Genomic DNA, 21,262 nt, shown 5'->3' with positions numbered 1-21,262 from the left:
TCAGAAAAGACCAGTTAAGCCCAAAAAAAAAAAAAAATGCTTTTCTAGCTTAGGCTGACTCCTAATGATCTCATCTTGTTCCGTGGGAAAAAAAGTCTTTATTTCACTTCAATTATTCAGTTATAGCAGTTTCATTTCACGTCTCTTTGCTTGCCATATGCAGTGGGGGTGGGGGGATGGGCTCTTTACATCTGTCTTAAATTACTGTCAGTGAAGGCTGTGCACACCCACCAAAATCATCAAATTTCAAATTCTGCATAGGGTGTTGGGTTTACATAAAAATGTAGCAGAGCCACTGAGCAGTAGCGTAAATCATGTCAAGCACATCTAAATATTCAAAACTCACCTCTAAATTCAAGGTTGTTTTCTCCTGCTTTTTTCCACTGAGGCCGAACATGTGACTATCGTGCACAGCAGCCGAGTGTGTCTCACTCTTTCTCTGTGTCACTCTGTTTCATGTTTTATAATTGTATACTTGAAGGTACAAAGGCACAAAGCCCTCTAAAATTAGCCTGCCTATGAGTCATCTTTGAAAGCGTCCCATAAAGGTTACATGATTCTCAACAGCAGTAACTGCAATCAAGGCCTGTTGACTGTGATGGGGGACTCAGACCACAGAGACCTGTCGTGTTCTTTCACATGCTTCCAGTCCGACATCATCAGGTCCTGTGAATGGACTGGGACGACACTTTTACTTTACGTGAAATGGTGATGGTGTAAAATTCAGGTTTGTGAGTCAGTGAACTATAATATCCATCATCTGGTGTTATTGTTGTAACGTGGATCACAAGATCACAGGGGTCATTTTGTTGTAATGCCTGCCTTTAACCACGACTAGGCTCTATATGATCCATCCACTATTTTAATAATTCAACTACAGTTTAGCGGATTGCTATGAAATTTTATACAGACGTTCATGATCCTTAGAGGATGAATCCTAATGACTTCATTCATTTATCTGTCACATATGTAGACTCTCACCGAGAGAGAGGGGCAAGTAAGGACTGAGCGAATCATTGCGCTGCATCATAGTAAAATATAGTAAAATAGTATAATATGTTCAGTTCATATTTAAACGGTGGTGGGACTAACTGTGGTACAGGATGTCAGTTGAGTTGGCGGTCCTTCAGTGTGACCTATTATGTATTTGCGTTCACACTGCTAAAAGAAAGTGGCTCAGACCTCCTCCGAATGTGGTCTGAGTGATCAGATCTCACACGCGTCTTCAGTGCGTTTTGGGTGCGTTTTCACCTTTACTTAGAGCTGTCCACTTATTTTGAGACGATGTTGATGATGATTGAGACGGATGTTAATACCAGGGCTGAACAAAGCCTTAGTCTTGTCATTGTTTTAAGTATTTAGCTGAGGCCTTTGTTCATGACGGCTTGAGCACTGCAGTTGCAATAGGTAGAAGATTAACAATGTTACAACAACCCCTAATTAAAGAAGTAGATAGGTCAAAGAATATATTAACAATAACAGCAGGAACTGACAGGGAAAGGTTGTGATTCGTATTCAAAAGAGATGGTAATTTCAAGGCAGTGGTGTTGTTACAGATGTGTGTAACATCTGTACAGTCATATACAGTCATTCAAAAAATACCGGTCTTTTCATTTCACTATTAACACAGTGACAGTGTCAAGGTGAATGAAGAGCACATTTCAGGATAAAAATAAGTCTCTGCATCATGTTTTGCTGTTTGGGCTAAACTTTTGTTTATGCTTGGATTATGGATTAGGACTTTCATTATGTGCCCATATCTGCTTCCTCAACACTGACAAGCAAAACAGCTATCCTACTGAGTTCAGCTAATAGGACAGTCTAGGGGGGAAAAAAGACACTGGGAAAGAAAAGAGAGACTGTGAACAAAGTACCTCAACTTGTGATGACGTCAGACTCCTCTCGCAGTACAAACACAAGCAGCCTTATTAACATTAAAAAGGCAGGATTTGCTCTATCTGAGCCGCTCTAATTTCTTACTGCACAAAGACTTTCATTACTCTTGTTGTTTGCAGTTACACATTATTTAACACCTTACTAAAAGTGCTGTGACACCTCTCAAGCTCCTGCAACTACTGATGCGCAAATGTTCATACCTGTGGTTTTTGTCAGTGCACCTTACCTTACCTTTATTGTTACTTAAAAATGTCGTTCTTGCAGCAAAGGGGAGTGGGGGAAAAAAAGACCCTGACTGCATGAAGGTAATTCATATGTATTATTCATCTCTACCTCTTCCATTTATACTTACAGCTGGCTAGAGTTGTATACAATGAAAAAGCCAGTGTACACACTGGATGAGAGGATCCTATGCTGTTATTCCATGCTTTGTGTTTTCACTCACTACCGCTCATACTGATAACAATGATTACGTTTATGTTTTGCAGATTTTATTTTACATTTTAGGGGATTACATTAAGTTCCTTTCTGTTACAGTGATACGTTGGCAGGAGTCATAATAAAGGGTGATTAAAAGGGTAGAAAGTGTAATGTTGTAACAAGTGAACACAGCCATCGACAGATACATGATATGTATCTTCCCCGCTGCTGTTTGAATGGTGGATATCCTCTCTCACCGGAGCATAGTGTGCTGTGAATAAGTCATTATGGTAGTTATGAAACAGCAGCACAACATGTCCATTTGTCCTCACGGATTTACAGAGAAATAGGTTGAAATGCTGGTCTCTGAGCCTGCCTGCGTGGAGGAAGTCATTTTTCTGTGGCAACATTGTTTTCAGATGTGGTCAAACGGCACGGTCTCCCCTGATGTAAAAAAAAAAAAAAAAAAAAAAAAAAAAAGAACACACATTTTCAGAAAATGAAGTGTTTTGAGAGAAATGAGAGGAGGGAGAGTCCCTTCATGCAGACAAGTAACATAAACTCACAGAGAGAAAGCAGTGTGGGAGACAAGAACCAGTTTCATAAAGTTTTCCATCAGGGCAGCGACCACCAAATGCAGAGCTGAGCTAACTAACGACCAGTCAAATAGTATGTACATTTTTAGTGCACTATAGTACTCAAAGCACACTTTATCACTCATTAAAATTACATGATATCCAAATCTCTGCTCAGATTACACTAAAATGTTTCCCTGACACCAAGGAGACACAATTAAAATTTTAATGTGACATGATGAAATTGTCATTAGCCTCTAAAATATAATCTAAAATATTAATACATGTTTTTGTATATTTTTGCTCTTGTAAATCCTCATTTGTTTAAACAGCTGGCTTTGTGAACAATATGATCAACAGAACGCCGGGTATTTTCTATCCTTGAAGTGCAGCCTCTTAAGTAATAATGAGAGTGAGAAATGCAGTGCATTTAAGTGAAAACCCTGATTAATTATGTATGATTAGAGGACTCTTAAAAGCTTTGGGGAGAGAAAAAGAAAGAAACTACATAAACAGAACATGAAGTCCAGAATGGCTGGATGGATACCAGACATGAAATTGTAAATGAACCTTAAGTATACAGGTGACTGCAGAATGATGAGCGATATTGCTTCTGCATGGCTGGACACTGGCTGACCGTTTGTGTACAGGTCATGTCACACTTTGTGCTAAGGTACAGTCTGTTGTTCGCAATTTTTTTTTATATCAGTGGTACGTTTTATATTTGCAATTTACTTCAAAAGTCAGCTTTTTATTATTAAAAAAAAAAATGAAGATATGGGATTATGTGAATGTGGACGTCCTTGCATCTTCATCTAAATACATTATCTTATGTATGTGTTATCTACTTATTTTACTTCTGTTGATATTTAATCAATATACAGTGTAAACACAACAGATGATAACACTGTTATCTCTGTGTATTCTCAGAAGGAACATGTATGTTTTATCAAAGAATGAGTCACTGAGCAGAGGTCATTTGGAAATATCATTTCAGCTGGAAACACTCTCAGACATGCAGGTCATACATTCCACATCACTTCTATACAAACCTGTCTTGTGTCCTCCTTCCTCTCTTCTTTTATTCTTCTTTTCCCCCACTCTTCCTCCCTGTCAGTGGCATCATGCATGTTTTCACCTCTAAAGTGATTGTACCTGATTTATATGACAGGCCTTTAACCCTGCGTGTGCTTGTCCAACAGCATCAGGAAGAAAACACCCAAGGGCATGTGTGAGCAGGACCGAATCTGGCTCTCTGTCATTCAGTGGCTGTAACCTCCAACTAGAATACACTCAAACAAATCACATTTATTCATGCACTGTTAAGAGATATGAGTCAGTCACACAATGTGAGAAGTTCTGTTGGGTTGTGTGCATTGAGAAATATACTTCTTCCCTATCTCGCAAAAATCCTTTTGAATTGTTTATTTTGAGCAAATCATATGCATATATGGTTATGGAAATCATGGGAATAGAAAACTCTGACGATACAATGATTGGCAGTTTGAACAAAGGCAAAGAGTTATATCCAACTCTCTTGAATAAGGCTTGATAAAATTGTTTGGTAATAAATTTGTAGAAAACATCATCTCAAATTTTAGTGCATTTGCAAGCCTGGAAGGATGAATTTCTAAAATATTGTGATGAATTCAGAGACTAGAAGGAAGTAAACACGTCTGAATGTTGTCTCCACCTGCAGTCAGTAGATGGCAAAAAAAGCGAATGGTTTTATGATTTAATGGCACCACCTAATGGCCACAAATAGTACTACACACTACAGTGGGCAGAGAAATGAAGGATCCGATGAAGGCTTTTAATTGCAGTTTTCCCACATTTATACCTGTGATGATGAATGTCAGCAAATATATAATGGTTAATGTAGTGGAGTAAAAAGTACGATATTTTCCATGTAAATGTCGTGCATCAGAATTATAAAGTAAGCTTGCATAAAATTGTATGCTTAATTCCTCAACACTGTACTCAAGTACAGATCATCATAAAGCAATTGTTATTTCATGATGATCTGTCAGAGATGCAGCTAGTAATTATTTTCATAGTTAACAATGGAAATATTTAGTTTACAGTGATACAATCAGAGAATATTTGCCATTGTTTCACTGTTTTTAGTTGAAAAATTACTGAAATGGTTAAATCGATTATGAAAATAGTCCCTGATTATTTTTCTGTCAATTGACTCTCTATAGGCAACTAATCGTTTCAGCTCTACTCATGTTGCTATGCTGATTAAGAGTTAGATAATAAAATAAAAAAAACTATCTTATTGAATCGTCTATAATGGGTCCCTATGGAACGGTCTATTCGTATGTTTATTTATTTATTTATTCATTTATTCATATCGCATATTTTGTCATTTACTCAGTCAACTCTAATGCTATATATATGCTTTAATTTTACTCAACTGCAACATTTATATGAAACCGATTATTTCAAATTTTTATATTTTGTTTGATTTAGATTAGGAGTCAACAACATTATGCGTGCAGCAAAATATAATAATAATTGTTATCATCATTATTTTTATAGCCTCCGGAAATTGATTTTTTGGTAGCGATTTCAAAATAGAGGTCCGCTTCGTGGTCACGTGACTCCTCTGTTTACAGACATCCGGAGTAACATGGAGGACACTACTGGCAGTAATCCCCAATCTCTTGGATTTACAGAGAAATTAAAGTCTTGGCTCTCTTGGTCATGGACTTACGTGTGCTTCATTTGGTTCGGCATGGTGCTGATCATGATATACGTCCTGTGGAGCCCGCTGAAACTGCAGGAAACTCTTACCTCAGGTGAATTAATGCAACTGCTAGCTAGCTATTGTTAGCCTCCGGGTGTCTGGCTTTAGCTGGCAGCAAGCGGGAGCTGATACTGGTTTGACAGTTCGTGGTCTGAGCGCTTGAGACACAAATAGAAGCGACTTTCTGGTTACGTTTAAGTCGAGTTTTTTGATACATATCGCCAGGCACTAGTTGCACCATTTTCTAACAGTAGCGTGCATTGATTGCTGTCAAGATTCAGTATTTTATTGCTGTATGTTTAAGTTGGCTGCTGTGGATAAGATATACAAGATAGTCTGCTCTACACAACCTTAGACCAATATTATATTCTGTTAATATTACAGCTGTTGTTTACCATTTTCTGTTGCATTGTCACAATAGAGGACACTAACTTTGCACAGCTCTGATGGCACTAAACTGATTTTCTCCTCTTTTTCTCCTTTCAGCCTCAGTGTTTTTAAATACACTGACCCCTAAATTCTATGTGGCTCTCACTGGAACCTCCTCTCTCATCTCTGGACTCATCCTTGTGAGTTATCACCTCAATTTCTCACCCTATTGATACAATTATAAGATGTCACTTTTTTGTATTTTTGCTTTAGGCCACTGAAAGGATAGGTTCCCAATTGTTAGGTGCCCACATGTACATTCCAATGGGTTTTTCTATCTTAATCATTCCCCCTCTTCACACTGGACATTAAAATATCCCTTACTTTCAGTGTAAATGGTGGGATACAAAGTCCAAAATCCTTGTTCTGTGCAAAAACATATTCAGCAGTTTATCTGAAGTTATTATGTAGCTGTATGAATTAATGAACCCCAGTGAATATCTTCCAAAGTTTCAGTCCTTTCTAGTACACATCTTGCAGTACACATTGTCCTAAATTTTGATTCATGCTCAGTAATCCAAGATTAAGCACATGGAAGAAGCCTAGTTTTAGAGGAGCATCACTATTAAATGTAAAGCCTTGATGAAAATTTATTGTAGTGTACCCAGGGACATCAGTAGCAGCCTATAACTGTTGCCTTATCGTATACTTTCTGTAAAGTATGTTGTCACCATATGTGTTCTCACCACAGATATTTGAATGGTGGTATTTCCGTAAATATGGGACATCGTTCATTGAACAAGTGTCAGTGAGCCACCTGCGTCCTCTTCTGGGAGGAGTGGAGAGCAGCTCCACGACTGGTCTGTTCTCATCAGTTAATGGAGAGGCAGAGCCTAGACCAAGTGTTTCAGGTAAATATGTGTACAATTCAATCCATAACAGCAGTGCTACTCAAAATGCTACTAGTACTAATAACAATATCTTCTTTTTACTAGAGTGTAAGGTCTGGAGGAACCCTTTGAATCTGTTCAGGGGAGCAGAATATAACAGGTATGTGTGGGTTGTAGAGATATAATTCAGATATAATGGACAGTTATCATGGATGGTTCATAATATGAAACTATTTATAAAGGTCCATACTGTGTGTTTGGTGCAAGACCATCAATCCAGTTTAAATTGAATCACTGTGAATCATAAAACAGTTTTGTATTTTACTTTGTGCACAACAGGTACACCTGGGTAACCGGGAAGGAACCCTTAACGTACTATGATATGAACCTATCTGCTCAAGACCATCAGACCTTCTTCACAGGAGACACTCAGCAGTTAAGGCCAGAAGATGCTGGTGAGTTTAAACCATATGCAGGTTAAATCCCCACACTGATAGTGTATTTCCTTGGAAGATGTTTCTCTGGTTCTTTGCAAATGTTCACACAAAACTGCTTTTTGATTTTTCTTTTTCTTTTTTGTTTTGCAAATTTTGACTTGGATGCATACATTAGAACATATTAGGAGCGTAAGGTCACATCTATAATAAGCCTGAGTTGATCATCTCATTACAGTGATGCAGAAAGCCTGGAGGGAGAGAAATCCTCAAGCCAGGATCAGAGCAGCTTACCAGGCCATAGAAATGAACCATGAGTAAGTCCTTCTCTCACACAGATACATATTATCACCTTAAATACTGCATCTATAAACATAATACAGTATGTTCAAAATAGCATCTGTTGTAAAATGTGAATACTCAAAGTAAGTTTCTGTAGTTAAGAACATAAATACATTAATATAATCATATTTCTTTGTGGGTGCTTTCATACTCATGTTCTTGCCTTGATTGCTTTAAGTTTTTGATGTGCATGTAAGCACAACTGTTATCTGCTACCACAAAGGAAAATATAATTAAGGTTGTCTGTCTGTAATGTCTGTCCCTTTGTCCCACATTTGTGCCTCCGTGTTTACAGATGTGCTGCAGCCTATGTGCTTCTAGCAGAGGAAGAAGCCACAACTATCACAGAAGCTGAACGCCTCTTCAAAAAAGCATTAAGTATTGGTGAGGATGGATTTGAATGTACTATAAGCGCAATTAGTGTTAGCAGAAAGATCGCAAACTAGGTTAACAGTAATTGCACCCAGTTTAAACACTCCACATCACAAGTAAGTGTGCTTATAAGTAGAACAGGCCACTTACCACCTGTGGTGATGTATGTAGTCAAAAATACAATATTACATAAATACACCAGTTTGTTTCCTGTACTCAAGATCACAAGATGTAGTGAGAAGTCTGAGGTCTATTTCTGATTTTATGAGTTACTCACGTTTTAAATTTGTATAGACTGATTAGGTTTTTTTTTAATGAAATAGCTTATATTTTCTGTTTGCTGTCCACAGCTGGAAAAGATATCAACTTACTGGTGTACATTAAACGCAGACTGGCAATGTGTGCACGCAAGCTGGGACGGATTAAAGAAGCAGTGAAAATGATGAGAGATGTAAGTTTGTATCTTAGGTAGCAACATATACTGTATTTCAAATAATGGCAGCACAGTAGTATTAACACAGTGTATATTAACGTATGATGTTTTACAGTTAATGAAGGAGTTCCCACTGTTGGGAATGTTAAATATACACGAAAACCTCTTGGAGGCACTTCTAGAGCTTCAGGCATATGCTGATGTCCAAGCAGTCCTTGCCAAATATGATGGTAAGACTGAACCAAATAAACATTTGATTTATCCAGTATCACAGCTCTGAAAATGCACTGTATGGGTTATGTCACACGACCCAATTTTCTTCTGCCATTGCAGACATCAGTTTGCCAAAATCAGCCACTATATGCTACACATCTGCACTGTTGAAAGCACGGGCTGTGTCAGATAAGTACGTGTCCTTGACCCTTTGATTCATTATGTTTAAAATATCTATTAGCACTGAATCTTTGCATACGGTCAGACATTTGTATCTCTGGCTGCAGTAACAGTAGAATATAACTTTGTGAGCAGCAGCAGTGTCTCATGTGTTTTGCCACAGGTTCTCTCCAGAGGCAGCGTCCAGGCGGGGACTAAGCACAGCAGAGATGAATGCTGTGGAGGCCATACACAGAGCTGTTGAGTTCAATCCACATGTGCCAAAGGTCAGTCAGTGGATTAATGAGTGTCACATAGAGTGTGTGGGACGACATCGCATTGTGATGTGATGTCAGGTTATAAACGTGAATAAACGTGACTTGTCAGTGAGTCAGTCAACCTGAAAGGCTTCTCTTACATCTGGTATTAAAATGATTATCAGTATTGAATCTCCACATTAATTATTAGTGGAGTAATAACAACACCAGAATAACACCTATAAAAGACACCTGTCCTTCCACCTCCACAAACACCTCTTCCTCTGGTGACTATTGGTTATTGGACAAAACTGACATTGAACAATTCACATCATCATCATCCACTCATCTGTACCTGGACAACACAAACTTAATGGAATTTATGCATTAAAGTATATTGTCGTCTACGCAACTGCTATGGTGAAAGGGGTTTATAGTAGATTTTTTTTTCTGTATTTAACCTGATCACACCAGGCTCACATGACTGTCATGTGTAACAGTCACACACAGAACACAGACAAAGCAGGCAGACAGGTTCTGTCCGCAGTTACAGGTGGTGCAACTTTCAAAGAGACCAGCCTTCATTCAAGACGTGCTACATATTGGCTCACCTGCAGGTGTCAGTGTAGGTCATCGTACAGGAGCTCTCAACCAATTGCATCATACCTGTAGTGTTAGTTGTTGATCATATGTGCGCTTGCTAATTTTTTTTGTATATGAGTGTATTTGATTGATTTATATTGTTGTAGTCATTTTTAAACGAATCAAACGATTTTTGGATTGTCCAGATAGTTTGGTTTGAATTTTGCCTTTAGATCCTAAGAAAAAGCGTAAATGTAAAACATAACAGCTACATTGGTCACAATTATGCGTAGAAAGGTGTTGATCTATAAACAGCTGAACCAGGGCACACAAGGGACTACACTTCATATCTCTCATATCTCTCTCTTTCACATCAGTTCCCACAGGATTAGATGTCACATACTCACATGCACACACACAGTCATACACAAGTAGCTGCAGCACAGTTTTGTCTTAGCTTAGCCTTTGTAGTGTGGTGTTGTTTCATCTCGTGGACTCCTTTTCTGAGAGAGAGAAAGAGAATCAGTGTGTTTGTGTGTGTGTGGAGGGGAGGGGGGTGTAGACGTCAGCCAACACTTTGATCCAGCCTTTGATTTTAAAGTGAGGGCCCTCATCTTCAATGTCCTTCCAACTGCTCCCTCCCTATCCTGCCCAGAGGCAGCCTCTCATCACGTACCCTCATCCTGTTTCTTATCCTCTCATGTTCCCTCATCCTCTCTCATCCCCTCTGTTTGAGCCAAACAGAGTCTGAATACGACCACCACTGCCAACTTAATCAAAATTGACATCTGTTGAGTGTAGGTGAAGAGTGAAACGACATTGAAATTGAAATTTGTAATACACCTTTCACATATGACCGGTGTTAAATACCTCTTTTTGTGACTCGGACATCTGATAACTACTCAGGCCTCATAGCAGAGTTGTGTAGAATTTTCGGATATGAAAATGTGCTTGTGCGGGGAAAGAGGGGCGTTGTTACTTTGTGTCGTCTGACATGTCTGAATGATGAGAGCACCTGCGACTCTGGCCTGAATAGGCACAGGCCGGCCTGTTGTCCTCTTGTGTAGATTTGACCCTAGTTTCCAAAATAGTGTAGAGACTTGCTCATGCTTTGGTAGAGTTTGTGATTTATTTGATTCATTTAGTGATTATGTAATATATAAAATTTCAGCCGCAATTGGTTTGACCTGAAAGTGATGTGTAGTTTGGTTGTGATAGTTTTGAACATAAACAGCTGTTGACATAGTAAAAGGTGGCAGTAATGGATTGAGAAGGTTGGGCTAAACATACTGTTACTTCAGCTCCTACATACAGCTCCTGCATTGTAAAGTGGGGAAACACTGAGTCCAGTATATTTTTAAGTATGAAGAAACATCTCTCCTACATGTACCAAGGTATTTTCCCTGTAGATGAGAAATATAATTACACAAGGTATTGATTAAGTTACATGGGAGGAGATGTGTCCAAGGTGACGTTGAAGCAAAGCTTGCGTATATGTTTTCATTGCGATAGCGAAGCTATGTCAGATAGCATGAAGAGTAGAGCAGCTTTGGCTATTCTGAGTCTTTGTGGATTCTTCTTAACCATTATCAAAGTACCAGTGGGCAATCATGGACCAAACTTTATTGGAACAGGCTTGTAAATGGAAGGTCACCAGTTTGATCTCTATATCTGGATCTGGAGGATGGGGAAAAGTAAAAGAGTAATACTCACCCCTCCCTTATTAACCTCCCCCATGAGGCGCCCTTGACAAAGAGTCTTAGCCCCCCACTGCTCTAGTAGGTGCTGCTCAGTGACAAACAGATTAGTCTGTGGTCGTACTGCGCAGCTTCCGGGTGTGAATGTGTGTAACTGAGTGTGAATGGGGCTTTAAAAACTCAAGTAAAGGTCTATAGCCATGATAGAGCTAGCGATTCAGTGAGGCACAGCAGTGCTTTGAGCTAAATTTGAACATTCTCACAACAGCGATGTTGGCATCCAATGAGTACATTATCAGCACAAAACGTAAAGGGCAGCTGAGGCTGATGGGAATGTCATTCATTTTTTAGAAGCCAAAGTATTGGGAAAAATGTAATTTTGACCTGATGATGGCGCTAAAAGAAAAGTCAAGGGACCACCAAAGTTATTGCAATTCCTCCCGAGGGGGACATGAATGTCGGTACTAACTTTCATGGCAATGCAGCCTATAGTTGTAGAGGTTCCACACTTTACTCTGAACCACAAACGTGAACCTGCAAGTAACGCTAGAGTCAGTAGGATTCGTCCTCTTGGTACCATGACTATCTCTCCAGTAGTTGTTGAGATATTTCGGTGGTGGACTGATCTACTAACAGATCTCCTGGCATGCTTATTAAAAACTACCCAGTTGCCTCTGCCCCCCTTGAACAGGTGGATTAATGAAAGACCATTGTTAGGTCAAGCATTAAGTGTGTGGGTGTGCTATCAAGCATGCCAAGGAGCTTATATATGAATATCATGCAAGGCTACATCACATGAGCTCATTCAAACTGCTCAAAAGGCTACACACACACTAAACCCAGATCCACACACACACACGCTTCAACCCCACAGCTGTTTCAGTGCACACCATCCTCCTCCCTCATGACCCCTTTCCCTTTTCCCCTCAGCAGCTCTCCATCTTGCTCCTATTTTCCCTCCTTTTCCCCTTTGCTCCTTTCATTTTTCCTCTTCTCCTCATCTTCTTGTCCTTCTCTATTTATCTTCCTCTCCTCCACCTCCACCCTTTTTTCCATCTGTCTGTCCATTTCAATCAGCTTCCCCACCAGCCAGTGGTTAAGAAACTGACAGTTTGCCGGATGCTTGGATAGCTGATCAAGTGTTCCTGCTACCTGAATCTGCTTTACATTTACATTTACAACCACATTGGTCCATACTCATTCATTTTTGGAGCAGTCGGGGCGACCCGATCCCATCTACCTCGCTAGTTTACTCCACTTTGGAGTGCAGTTTCTCATCTCACCCCATTCTGGTTGACATGCTCTCATCTAGATCGCCTGTCAAGAGTCAGAAATGCAGACCTTTTCTTTGCTTCCCTCTGAAATTGGCTATTTGGTTTGTGAATTGCCGTCCTGGGTTTGTTGTGAATTAAGATGGATGAGGTTTGATTCAGAGAAGAAAACGGAGTAGTTACAATTTGCCTCATCCTAGCTCACTTTAGGACAAATGTTGTGAGTTTTCTGCCACTTTCCACCCTCTCAGTAGAAGCTGGCGTAGCTAGTAGCAGCGTTTACTGACTATGAAATTCTTAATCTTTGTTTGTGTTCCTAAAGCCAACACCTGTTTATGTTCTTTCACTGCAAACGTGTGTTTGACTGACCCTTATGGAGCAACTACAAGGCTGATGTCATTGTTGCCTTGTGTGTCCCATTGTGAGAGGCAAAGTGCCGCAGATTAGAATCAGAAGGCAGTTTATGAGTTATGCTCTGGGCTTATGACTGCCCAGGGATAAAAGGAGAACACATGAAACTCAATCCCTTCATCAAAGAGGCGACAGGGAGTGGAGAAGCAGACCCAAGAACGGGGGGGGGGGGCAGAGCACAGAGGACTGAGGTGTCACCATTTCTAATGCCGTGGCATGCGAGGAAGGACAGCTGAGCAGCGAGTCGCTCTAAATGGTTAATCTTAAAACACAGAGGACCCAGACCTACATGGGTGCCATACACTGTCCTCTCATTATCAGCAACTAGCGACTAAAGTAGAGGTAGAACTATGTGTAAAACTGTAAAAAAAAATATATTTACATGTTCCTGTATAATTTCCAGCTTTACTAGAAGAACAAATTTCCTCTCTTAGCAAACTTGGGCCACAAATGAAACTCACTTTCCAGCCTGTCATTCAGCTCTTCGTGCATATCCTGCCACGTTGACGTGCGATAAAAAATGAATGTGTGTTATTTTAGCAGTTACAGTAGTTGTTTTGTGCTCTACAACTGAGAAAGTGATGGTTTCTTATTTTGAGCTGGCTGCCTGCCTCAACACTGGTGCCGGGGGAGCGGATGATGGTGAAAGATTTGTGCAGAGAATAAAGGATACCAAAATGGTGATGAAGATGGAGGCAGACAGTCAAGTGTCTTGGCTGGAGCAGAGAGAGCTGATTTAAGTAAGTCAGACAGGATAAGTGAGGAGGGCAAACAAGCAGCTTCTGGTTGTCTCTAGCAGCCGATCCTTGCAGTAAGTACAAAGGGTGTTCGGATGGAAAGAGATGAGGCTGGAAGACTGGATGGGTCTACTGGCATGGTTGAGTGAAGAGGAGAAAGATAAATGGAGTTTCTCACCTGTGGTTGGCAGCTTTATTGAGCCTTTACCCAAGAGGGTGAGAGAATCAGGAGGTGGTGAGGGAGGATGGTTTGAGCCTCTGATGCTGAGGAGATGGAGGGAGGGTGGAGGAAAAATACTGACTAATGAATGGGCTTAAAAGTTTTTTTCTGACATTATATTTTGTATTTTTAAGTTTTATGTGAGTGATGAGTGTTTGAGTGTGTTTTTGTTTGCAAACTCGCCTGCCTCAAAATTCCCCTTTGAGGGACGAATAAAGGGACAGGCTACCTGTGCAAGGTTATTGACCATTATTCTCTAAGGATGAGCGTACACCAGTGTGAGGCAGTGATAAGAGAGTAGAGGCTGCAGAGTAATTGCAGACTGGCGGTGAAGCAGCTTTGTTCAGGCACTAGAGGTAAGGAGTGTGAGAGATATAGGTAAGGTAGATTACCAGTCTAGGTACCGGGACACTGGATGCAGGGTCGTTGTCTAGAAAGCTGCAGACAGCTGGAAAAAGGGATGAGCAAGGTTGAAGATCCTGGGCAGGCTGTGATCATGGGGGCGAGACTGGAGACAGAGGGTAAGGCAGGGGGAGATGGGTGAAGCAGCATGGTCTGGCTGGCTGGATAGATGGATGGATGGCTGGCTGGCTGAGCCTGTGACCATGGAAGGGATTAGACAGGATTAGCTGTGGGGTAACCTTCCCAAAGTGTCAGTCTGAGATCCAGAGCGCTGTGAAGCTGGCCGCCTGGGAATCCAGCCCAGGGGGCCCCAACCCTGCACATGGGTTTTGTTTAACACAGACTGCTGCCACACTGGGCACCACAGACATAAATCACACAGAGTGGCAGGTTAATCAAAGTCATTATACATCCATTAATGACTTATCCATTGACAAAGCTAGGCCTTATTCAAAAATGTATGATGCGTAAAAGCAGTGCTTAATATTCTGTCTTTGTTATTTCTGGATGCTTGCTCCGTATGATGTCAGACAGCAGACCTGTTCTATAGGTTGTAACTCTGGGATGTGGGTCTTTGTCAGCACAGTGAACCGACTGACTCACTGGGACAAACTTACACAGTAGGGAAAGAGAGGAGGAGTGAGTGGGGGATGTTACACATTCATGGAATGAATGTACTGTACTGTAACAATAACACACACAGAGCTTTGGAGAGCTTTTCCCTCCCACCTTGAACAATTGCAAAATAAGACTCTCAACAAATACCTCACATGAAAAAAGAAATATTTTCAGTCTGCAGGGAGTTAGCCAGGGGGAATTGCTCAATTTGATGAGAGTAAGTAAAGTGCTGACTTAGAAACAAGTAGAAAATGTGAATGAAACCATTAAAGCAGCATGAAGTCAATTGCGACCACAAAGGGGCAGCCTTTTTTTTTTTTTTTTTGTTTAAACCAAACTCACATTGACACAATTTAGGTTCATGTCTCCGCAAAGAGCTGCTTACATGGAATTGATCACAAATAAAATCAGTATCCCATTTGAGTCCTCTTTCCAACAATATACATGTAAATATTCGCAGGGGGTTTAGTTGTGAATTTTGCTTTGTGCGATAAAAGAGTGTGTAGAGCGACAGAATGAGAGAGAGCAAAAAGTGTCCCCGAATGTATTCAAACCATCGGTATGCAATTACATGGCACAGACCATAGCTGACAAGGTCTCTCAGCCAGCCATGGTGCTCAGATTTTTCACCATCATCTTTATTTCCACTTGCCATCATTGACTGTGCTGATTTTACAGATCATGCAGAGTTAAAACAAACATGCATATAAAACAGACTTTGGTCTGTGGTTTGAATGGTTTTCACAGTTCTGGATAACAGTATTAAGCGCAGCTATACCAGTCACTTCTGCTATGCTTTGCCAAGTTGACAAGCCCAATGACTTCTACACACTGGGTGTATACTGAAGAGAACTCTTGTATTTCTTCCTCTTCTGTTCTTTAGTACTTATTAGAGATGAAGAGTCTGATCCTGCCTCCAGAGCACATCTTGAAGAGAGGTGACAGTGAGGCAGTGGCATACGCCTTCTTTCACCTGCAGCACTGGAAGAGGGCAGAGGGAGCCTTAAACCTACTACACTGTACCTGGGAGGGCAGTATGTATCACTTCTACTGCTTCTATTGTACACCACTACCTTGGATATTGAGGCATTTTTGCTTTATTTATTGTAGGCATTATCTTTTTGCTTAGGCTTTGAGAAACCTGCTTTGTGCTCAGGTTCTTTTCATAGTGAATACAACCCCTGTGTAAGTTCACAGTCACTACTGTACAGTACTTTAATGTAGCCAGTCCAAATTATTGTGTCATACGTTTTGTATGCACAACACACCCACAAATACTCTATTTCTCATTGTACAGGAATGAGATCATTCCTCACAGGAAGACTGTTATTGTTATATTTTATTAGGATGTTAGCATCTTGTCACTCTGTATACTATTTTGCTACTTGGGTTGATGTACTGAAAATTGTGTCAGCTGTTCAACAGTTTACCATTGATGTAGTTTAAAATATCACTTATGTTGTTTAAAATGGTTTCTCTTATTGTACTGTAAAGTCATACTTAAAGCAATTTCCTATTTGCTCCTCTGTCTGTGTTTCCAGCCTTCCGGATAATTCCTTACCCACTGGAGAAGGGTCACCTGTTTTACCCTTACCCAGGATGCACAGAAACAGCAGATAGAGAACTACTGCCCTGTAAGTACAATAGTATTCACTTACTTGCAGTTCATGACTGTGGCTGTATCCCTATTTGATTATTTAGATAATCACCCTCTCACTATTTGAACCCTGTCTCTCTCTTCGAAATGCTTCAGACTTGTTTGTCTGACTTTGTCTTGCTCTCTTTCTTTCTCATCTAGCTTTTCACGAGGTGTCTGTGTACCCAAAGAAAGAGCTTCCCTTCTTCATCCTCTTCACAGCAGGCCTTTGCTCCTTCACTGCCATACTGGCCATGCTCACACATCAGTTCCCTGAGCTCATGGGTGTCTTTGCCAAAGCAGTAAGTACTGTAACCAAACCAAGTCAGACCTGTGTGTAGGTTGGCTAACCGGTTACATCTTCAGTGTATATCTGATTTACTCTTTTTTCCTATCTGTGTTTTAAATTGTTGTTTGTAACCTGAACCTTTTAACCCGTGTTGTAATCGCTGCCTTCCATCACTGTCAGTAACACTGGAGACTCATGGGAGTCATAGGCCGGTAAAGTCAGCGTTTCCCGCCAAAACAAGCTGTAGTCCGACTTGCAATGTAAGTGTAAGTGTAATTGTAAGCACAGCTGAAAGATGCAGCCTTATCAGCATAGCAAACATATCAGTGTAACTTACAGCCATAAAGATTTAGAAAACTTAAAATGCATGACCTCCTTTTGCTGTTTATTTATTATGGAAGTGCTGCGTTAACTGTTTTAGCCAGTTTGGCAAACTCTTTACTTTGGCTAATCCTTTGTTTATGGCCATCCTGTTTGTTAGGGCCAGCCTTTACAGAGACTCAAAGACGCAAAAACAAGACCACAGAGAACATCTAGTGCTCTTCCTTTTTGTTATGGGAAAATTGGGCGTAGATAGGATTTTTACAGCAGGGCAGAGCCTGGTTTGTGTAATGTTCAGATAGAGTACATGAAAACCATTGAGGGAGGAACACAGAGGTCCTCACTGTCTGTCTGAGGGAAAACACATTTCTCTGTATCTACTGCTCTTGAAAAGAAAATCCAAACAAGACAAGACAGCGGTGGTGGTTTTGGAAAGTCTGCCTTCCCTTTATTTATGGATGGCAGACATGTATAGTAGTTGAATATGTTTCATATATTAAATGGGATTAGAGAGCACTTAATTTGTACCCGTCTGGCCAGGATGATATGTCCACTTATGAGACTATTAAAGTGTCAAGTGTATCAAGCACACCTCAAGTAGTTTCAGTGAGAAACCATATTGTAATATGTTAGAGGACATCTTACTGTTACTCGCTAACCTAAATCACTAACATGTGCATTTTAAATGTTCCATTATACACATACTTTATGTAATATACTGTATATCCTAGATCTTAAGCTTAGATCTAAGTTGATGTAATTTCTGCTGATAATTACAAAAACATGAGTGATTAAGTTGTTTCCCAGGTTCTAAATATAATGAGTATTTGTCACTGTTTTTATACTATTTTACAGCTGACAGCAAGAAAAAAAGGCAAATTCTAGCAAGTCAACATAAATAGTGTCATAATATGCTTAAATACACCTGCTGTTGCCACAAGTGATCATGTGCTCAGTCGAAGATGTGTAATAATCGCAAACAATATAAGCAATTCATCTTTCCTGCTCATCCTACCAGTTTTAAAGGATTTTTTGAATTATAGTTTCCCTTTCGCCAGAACAATAGTTGTTTAACATTCACTTATCTATTTACTTTTAGGTTCATACTACTGTTTCCAAGGTCAAGAATGAACTACTTTTTGTCACTATTTATAAACCGAAAGAGAAAGAGTGAACATGATTGAGTTGATGTGTTTTGACATGTAAATCATGGATGATGTAAAGTTGATCCCCAAAGTTGGATAAATCCATTGAGTTTTCAGCACCGTTTCTACAAACAAACTTTAAAAAATGATAATACTAAGATGATGAAGCTTTCTCTTCCGCTTCACTCAAAGAAGCTTTACATGTATAAATATGTTCAGCTGTACACTGTGCTGCTCCCACTCAGATAGATACCGTGAATCATGCTTTGCATTTAAACTGCATCCTGTCACCTGGAAAAACCCCTGCATCTCATCTCCCCAGTCAAAACTGAAAATAATCAAAATGTTTAATTTTCCGTTGGATCATATTTTTTTGGTAAATAAGGAAATGATTTACCTCAGGCTTTGAGAAAAAATATATAACACTGTGTTAGTGAAATCGTGTGCTTGTTAACTTTTGAGAATTTTTAAAGTGTTTTACTTAAACATTATCTAAGAGAGGGAAAAGGTTTTCCTGGCATTCAACTGAAGGCTCATTCTGCTTTTTCTCCCTCTCAGTTCTTCAGCACACTCTTTGCACCCCTGGGTTTCTTCGCAGACAAGATGGAAAGCTTCATGCCGTCCAGTTTTTGGCACCAGCTGACTCGGATCTGACCCCATCTTACACACACATGCACACAGCGCACACAAAGACACACACATACACACCAATACCACTCCAAACCTTCAGACAAAAAGTGTTTGCTCTCCTGTCTTCAGCATTACTGTCCACTTGCTGCACTGTTACTGATTATGTTGGCTGAGGTTGTATCAACACGGCAATACCACTCTTAAGATGCTCTCCCACACTGTTCCAGCAGCCAGAGTTTTTCCAAGAACACATTTAGAGGGTACTATTTGCAGTGATTTCACAGCGCCATTTATTTGTCACAATGTTAACACAGAACAGTTCAAAAATTTTTAGTATCTCATAAAGCCTGGCTTTGAATTTGGTACAAAAATCTAACTTGGAATTTGTCAGAGGATTTGTCTATTTATTCACAATTATAAATTAAATCATGAATGTACTAAAACTGCATGTTTTATGGTCCATACCCCAAATGGGGTATTTGGGAGGGGAACTTACAGTATGTGTCCTATACCAACCCTCTGTGCCCCACAGATATCCACTCGGGCTGATTTAAAAGTCTGTGAGACCTCCTAAAAACAGATCTGTGATTTACAGCCTCGGAGTGGCTGCAGTGTATACAACACCTCTGCAGTTCAACAGTTGTTACCATGGCATGACACCTCAGCACTATATCACTGGGGCACCCGCCGCCCCCGCAACATCGAAATGTAAATGGGATCATCACTCTGTCACAGTACGGCCTCTCGTGGCATCACTCATTTCTTCTGATTGCACTATGGACTGTTATAGGTCAGTGTGTTGGTCAACTGGCAAGCAGAACTTGCAGAGTTACCCATTACAGCAGACAAACAGAGAATCACACAGCACAGTCAATGTAACAAATAGCTGCAATACACAGGGCTGCAGTAGACGATACACTGAGCATATTCAGTTAGCCTTCCTTACAGGTATATTGAGTCGCATTTAGAGATGGTAAGTAAAATGAAAGACATGTACAAAGTAAGAGGCATTTTACTTAATGTGCACGAAATCATACCAGAATGGTTCATGGTTTGATTCTGTTGTAACTGGGTTGGTTAGTTCCAACATTTCTTCCTCTGTGAAAGTTCTATCAAACTAAATAGGCTGAGATACCAGAACCACCTTGTAATGTATAATGTAAAAACTATCTGATAATATAACAACTTCATAGAGACAAATGTGCCTGGAATGAAATTGTAATAAAACCTGTAAATGTAATATACTGTATATCCATGTTCTCCACCACAGAGATACAGTAAGACTGTAAAGAATGTAATATTTGAAAAAAAAAATACATCTACATTGATGTATAGTAATATTGTGATGTCACATCATCCCAACAATGTATTAGCCATATTAACAGGTTTTATTACATTTTAAACCATTTAATGTGGACATGTTTGTTTTACTTTGTCGAGTTATGTTACTTGATTGTAATTACATTATCGGCAGCTATAATGATGTACAGCTCATGCCTCAGGATGAACTGAGAGTAACATCGTTCTGACAGTGTGATAATAAAGTGCCTTTTTAGTACATCTCACTACCTAAACACACCAATTTGGCATTTACTCTACTTACAGTATTGATTTCAAGTTCAGAGGCAACTCTGTTCAGTTTTGGAGGAATTCAATTTGATAAATAGATGCCTTCAAAAACTGTAATTATCTAACCCAGGTATTAAGTGTGTCCAATGAGAAGCATTCATAGATTTACCAGCCATGTGACAATGGCAAACATGCTGTACATGCACATGATATACAGTAATGGCACATACAGAACATGTGTGTTGTAAGTACAGTACAGTACAGTACATTATGTTGCAAAAATTGGAGTATATTGATAAATACACTGATGTAATCTAAACTACAAAGATTCACTTTAGCACTTCAGTCTGGCCTGTAATATTTGTCTGTTTAAATTCTTGACACTGTATTATATAGTGTTTTTGTGAAGGTGAAATGTACGAGTACATGCTGAAGACAGGAGAATGTTTGAACAACTGTTAACTACCCTTGGGGTGAGTTTGAAAGTAAAACTCACAATAAATTACTCTTTCAGTGCAATTTTCTTGTCCGTGTGTCATTTGCGTTTGTTTTGTTCCGGAGAATTTTTATTGTTTTAGAAATTAAAAATTAAATGTTAATTCTTCATTTAAAATGCTACAGG

General features: G+C 39.8%; 1 protein-coding gene across 2 annotated transcripts; it reads left to right on the top strand.

Annotated features, from left to right (window-relative positions):
- Window positions 1-5,517: 5,517 nt before the first annotated feature.
- LOC111239697 (suppressor of tumorigenicity 7 protein-like) lies at window positions 5,518-21,152 on the top strand. Of its 2 annotated transcripts, none has more exons than XM_022769586.1 (15): window positions 5,518-5,695; window positions 6,130-6,212; window positions 6,764-6,923; window positions 7,008-7,062; window positions 7,242-7,357; window positions 7,575-7,653; window positions 7,974-8,062; window positions 8,401-8,501; window positions 8,599-8,713; window positions 8,817-8,889; window positions 9,040-9,142; window positions 15,934-16,084; window positions 16,592-16,684; window positions 16,849-16,988; window positions 19,000-21,152. In XM_022769586.1, the coding sequence occupies exons 1-15, from the start codon at window positions 5,527-5,529 to the stop codon at window positions 19,093-19,095; spliced, it is 1,623 nt and encodes a 540-aa protein (XP_022625307.1). In that variant the 5' UTR covers window positions 5,518-5,526; the 3' UTR covers window positions 19,096-21,152. The 2 variants fall into 2 exon arrangements, with proteins under 2 accessions (XP_022625307.1, XP_022625305.1); XM_022769584.1 differs by lacking the exon at window positions 19,000-21,152 and adding an exon at window positions 17,156-17,188 and having other exon boundaries at window positions 5,538-5,695.
- The last annotated feature ends 110 nt before the right edge of the window (window positions 21,153-21,262 follow it).

The sequence above is a fragment of the Seriola dumerili genome, unplaced genomic scaffold (assembly GCF_002260705.1).
Source record: "Seriola dumerili isolate Sdu_G_001 unplaced genomic scaffold, Sdu_1.0 BDQW01004171.1, whole genome shotgun sequence".
Classification (NCBI taxonomy): Eukaryota; Metazoa; Chordata; class Actinopteri; order Carangiformes; family Carangidae; genus Seriola; species Seriola dumerili.
This window is presented reverse-complemented; position numbering and strand designations above follow the sequence as displayed.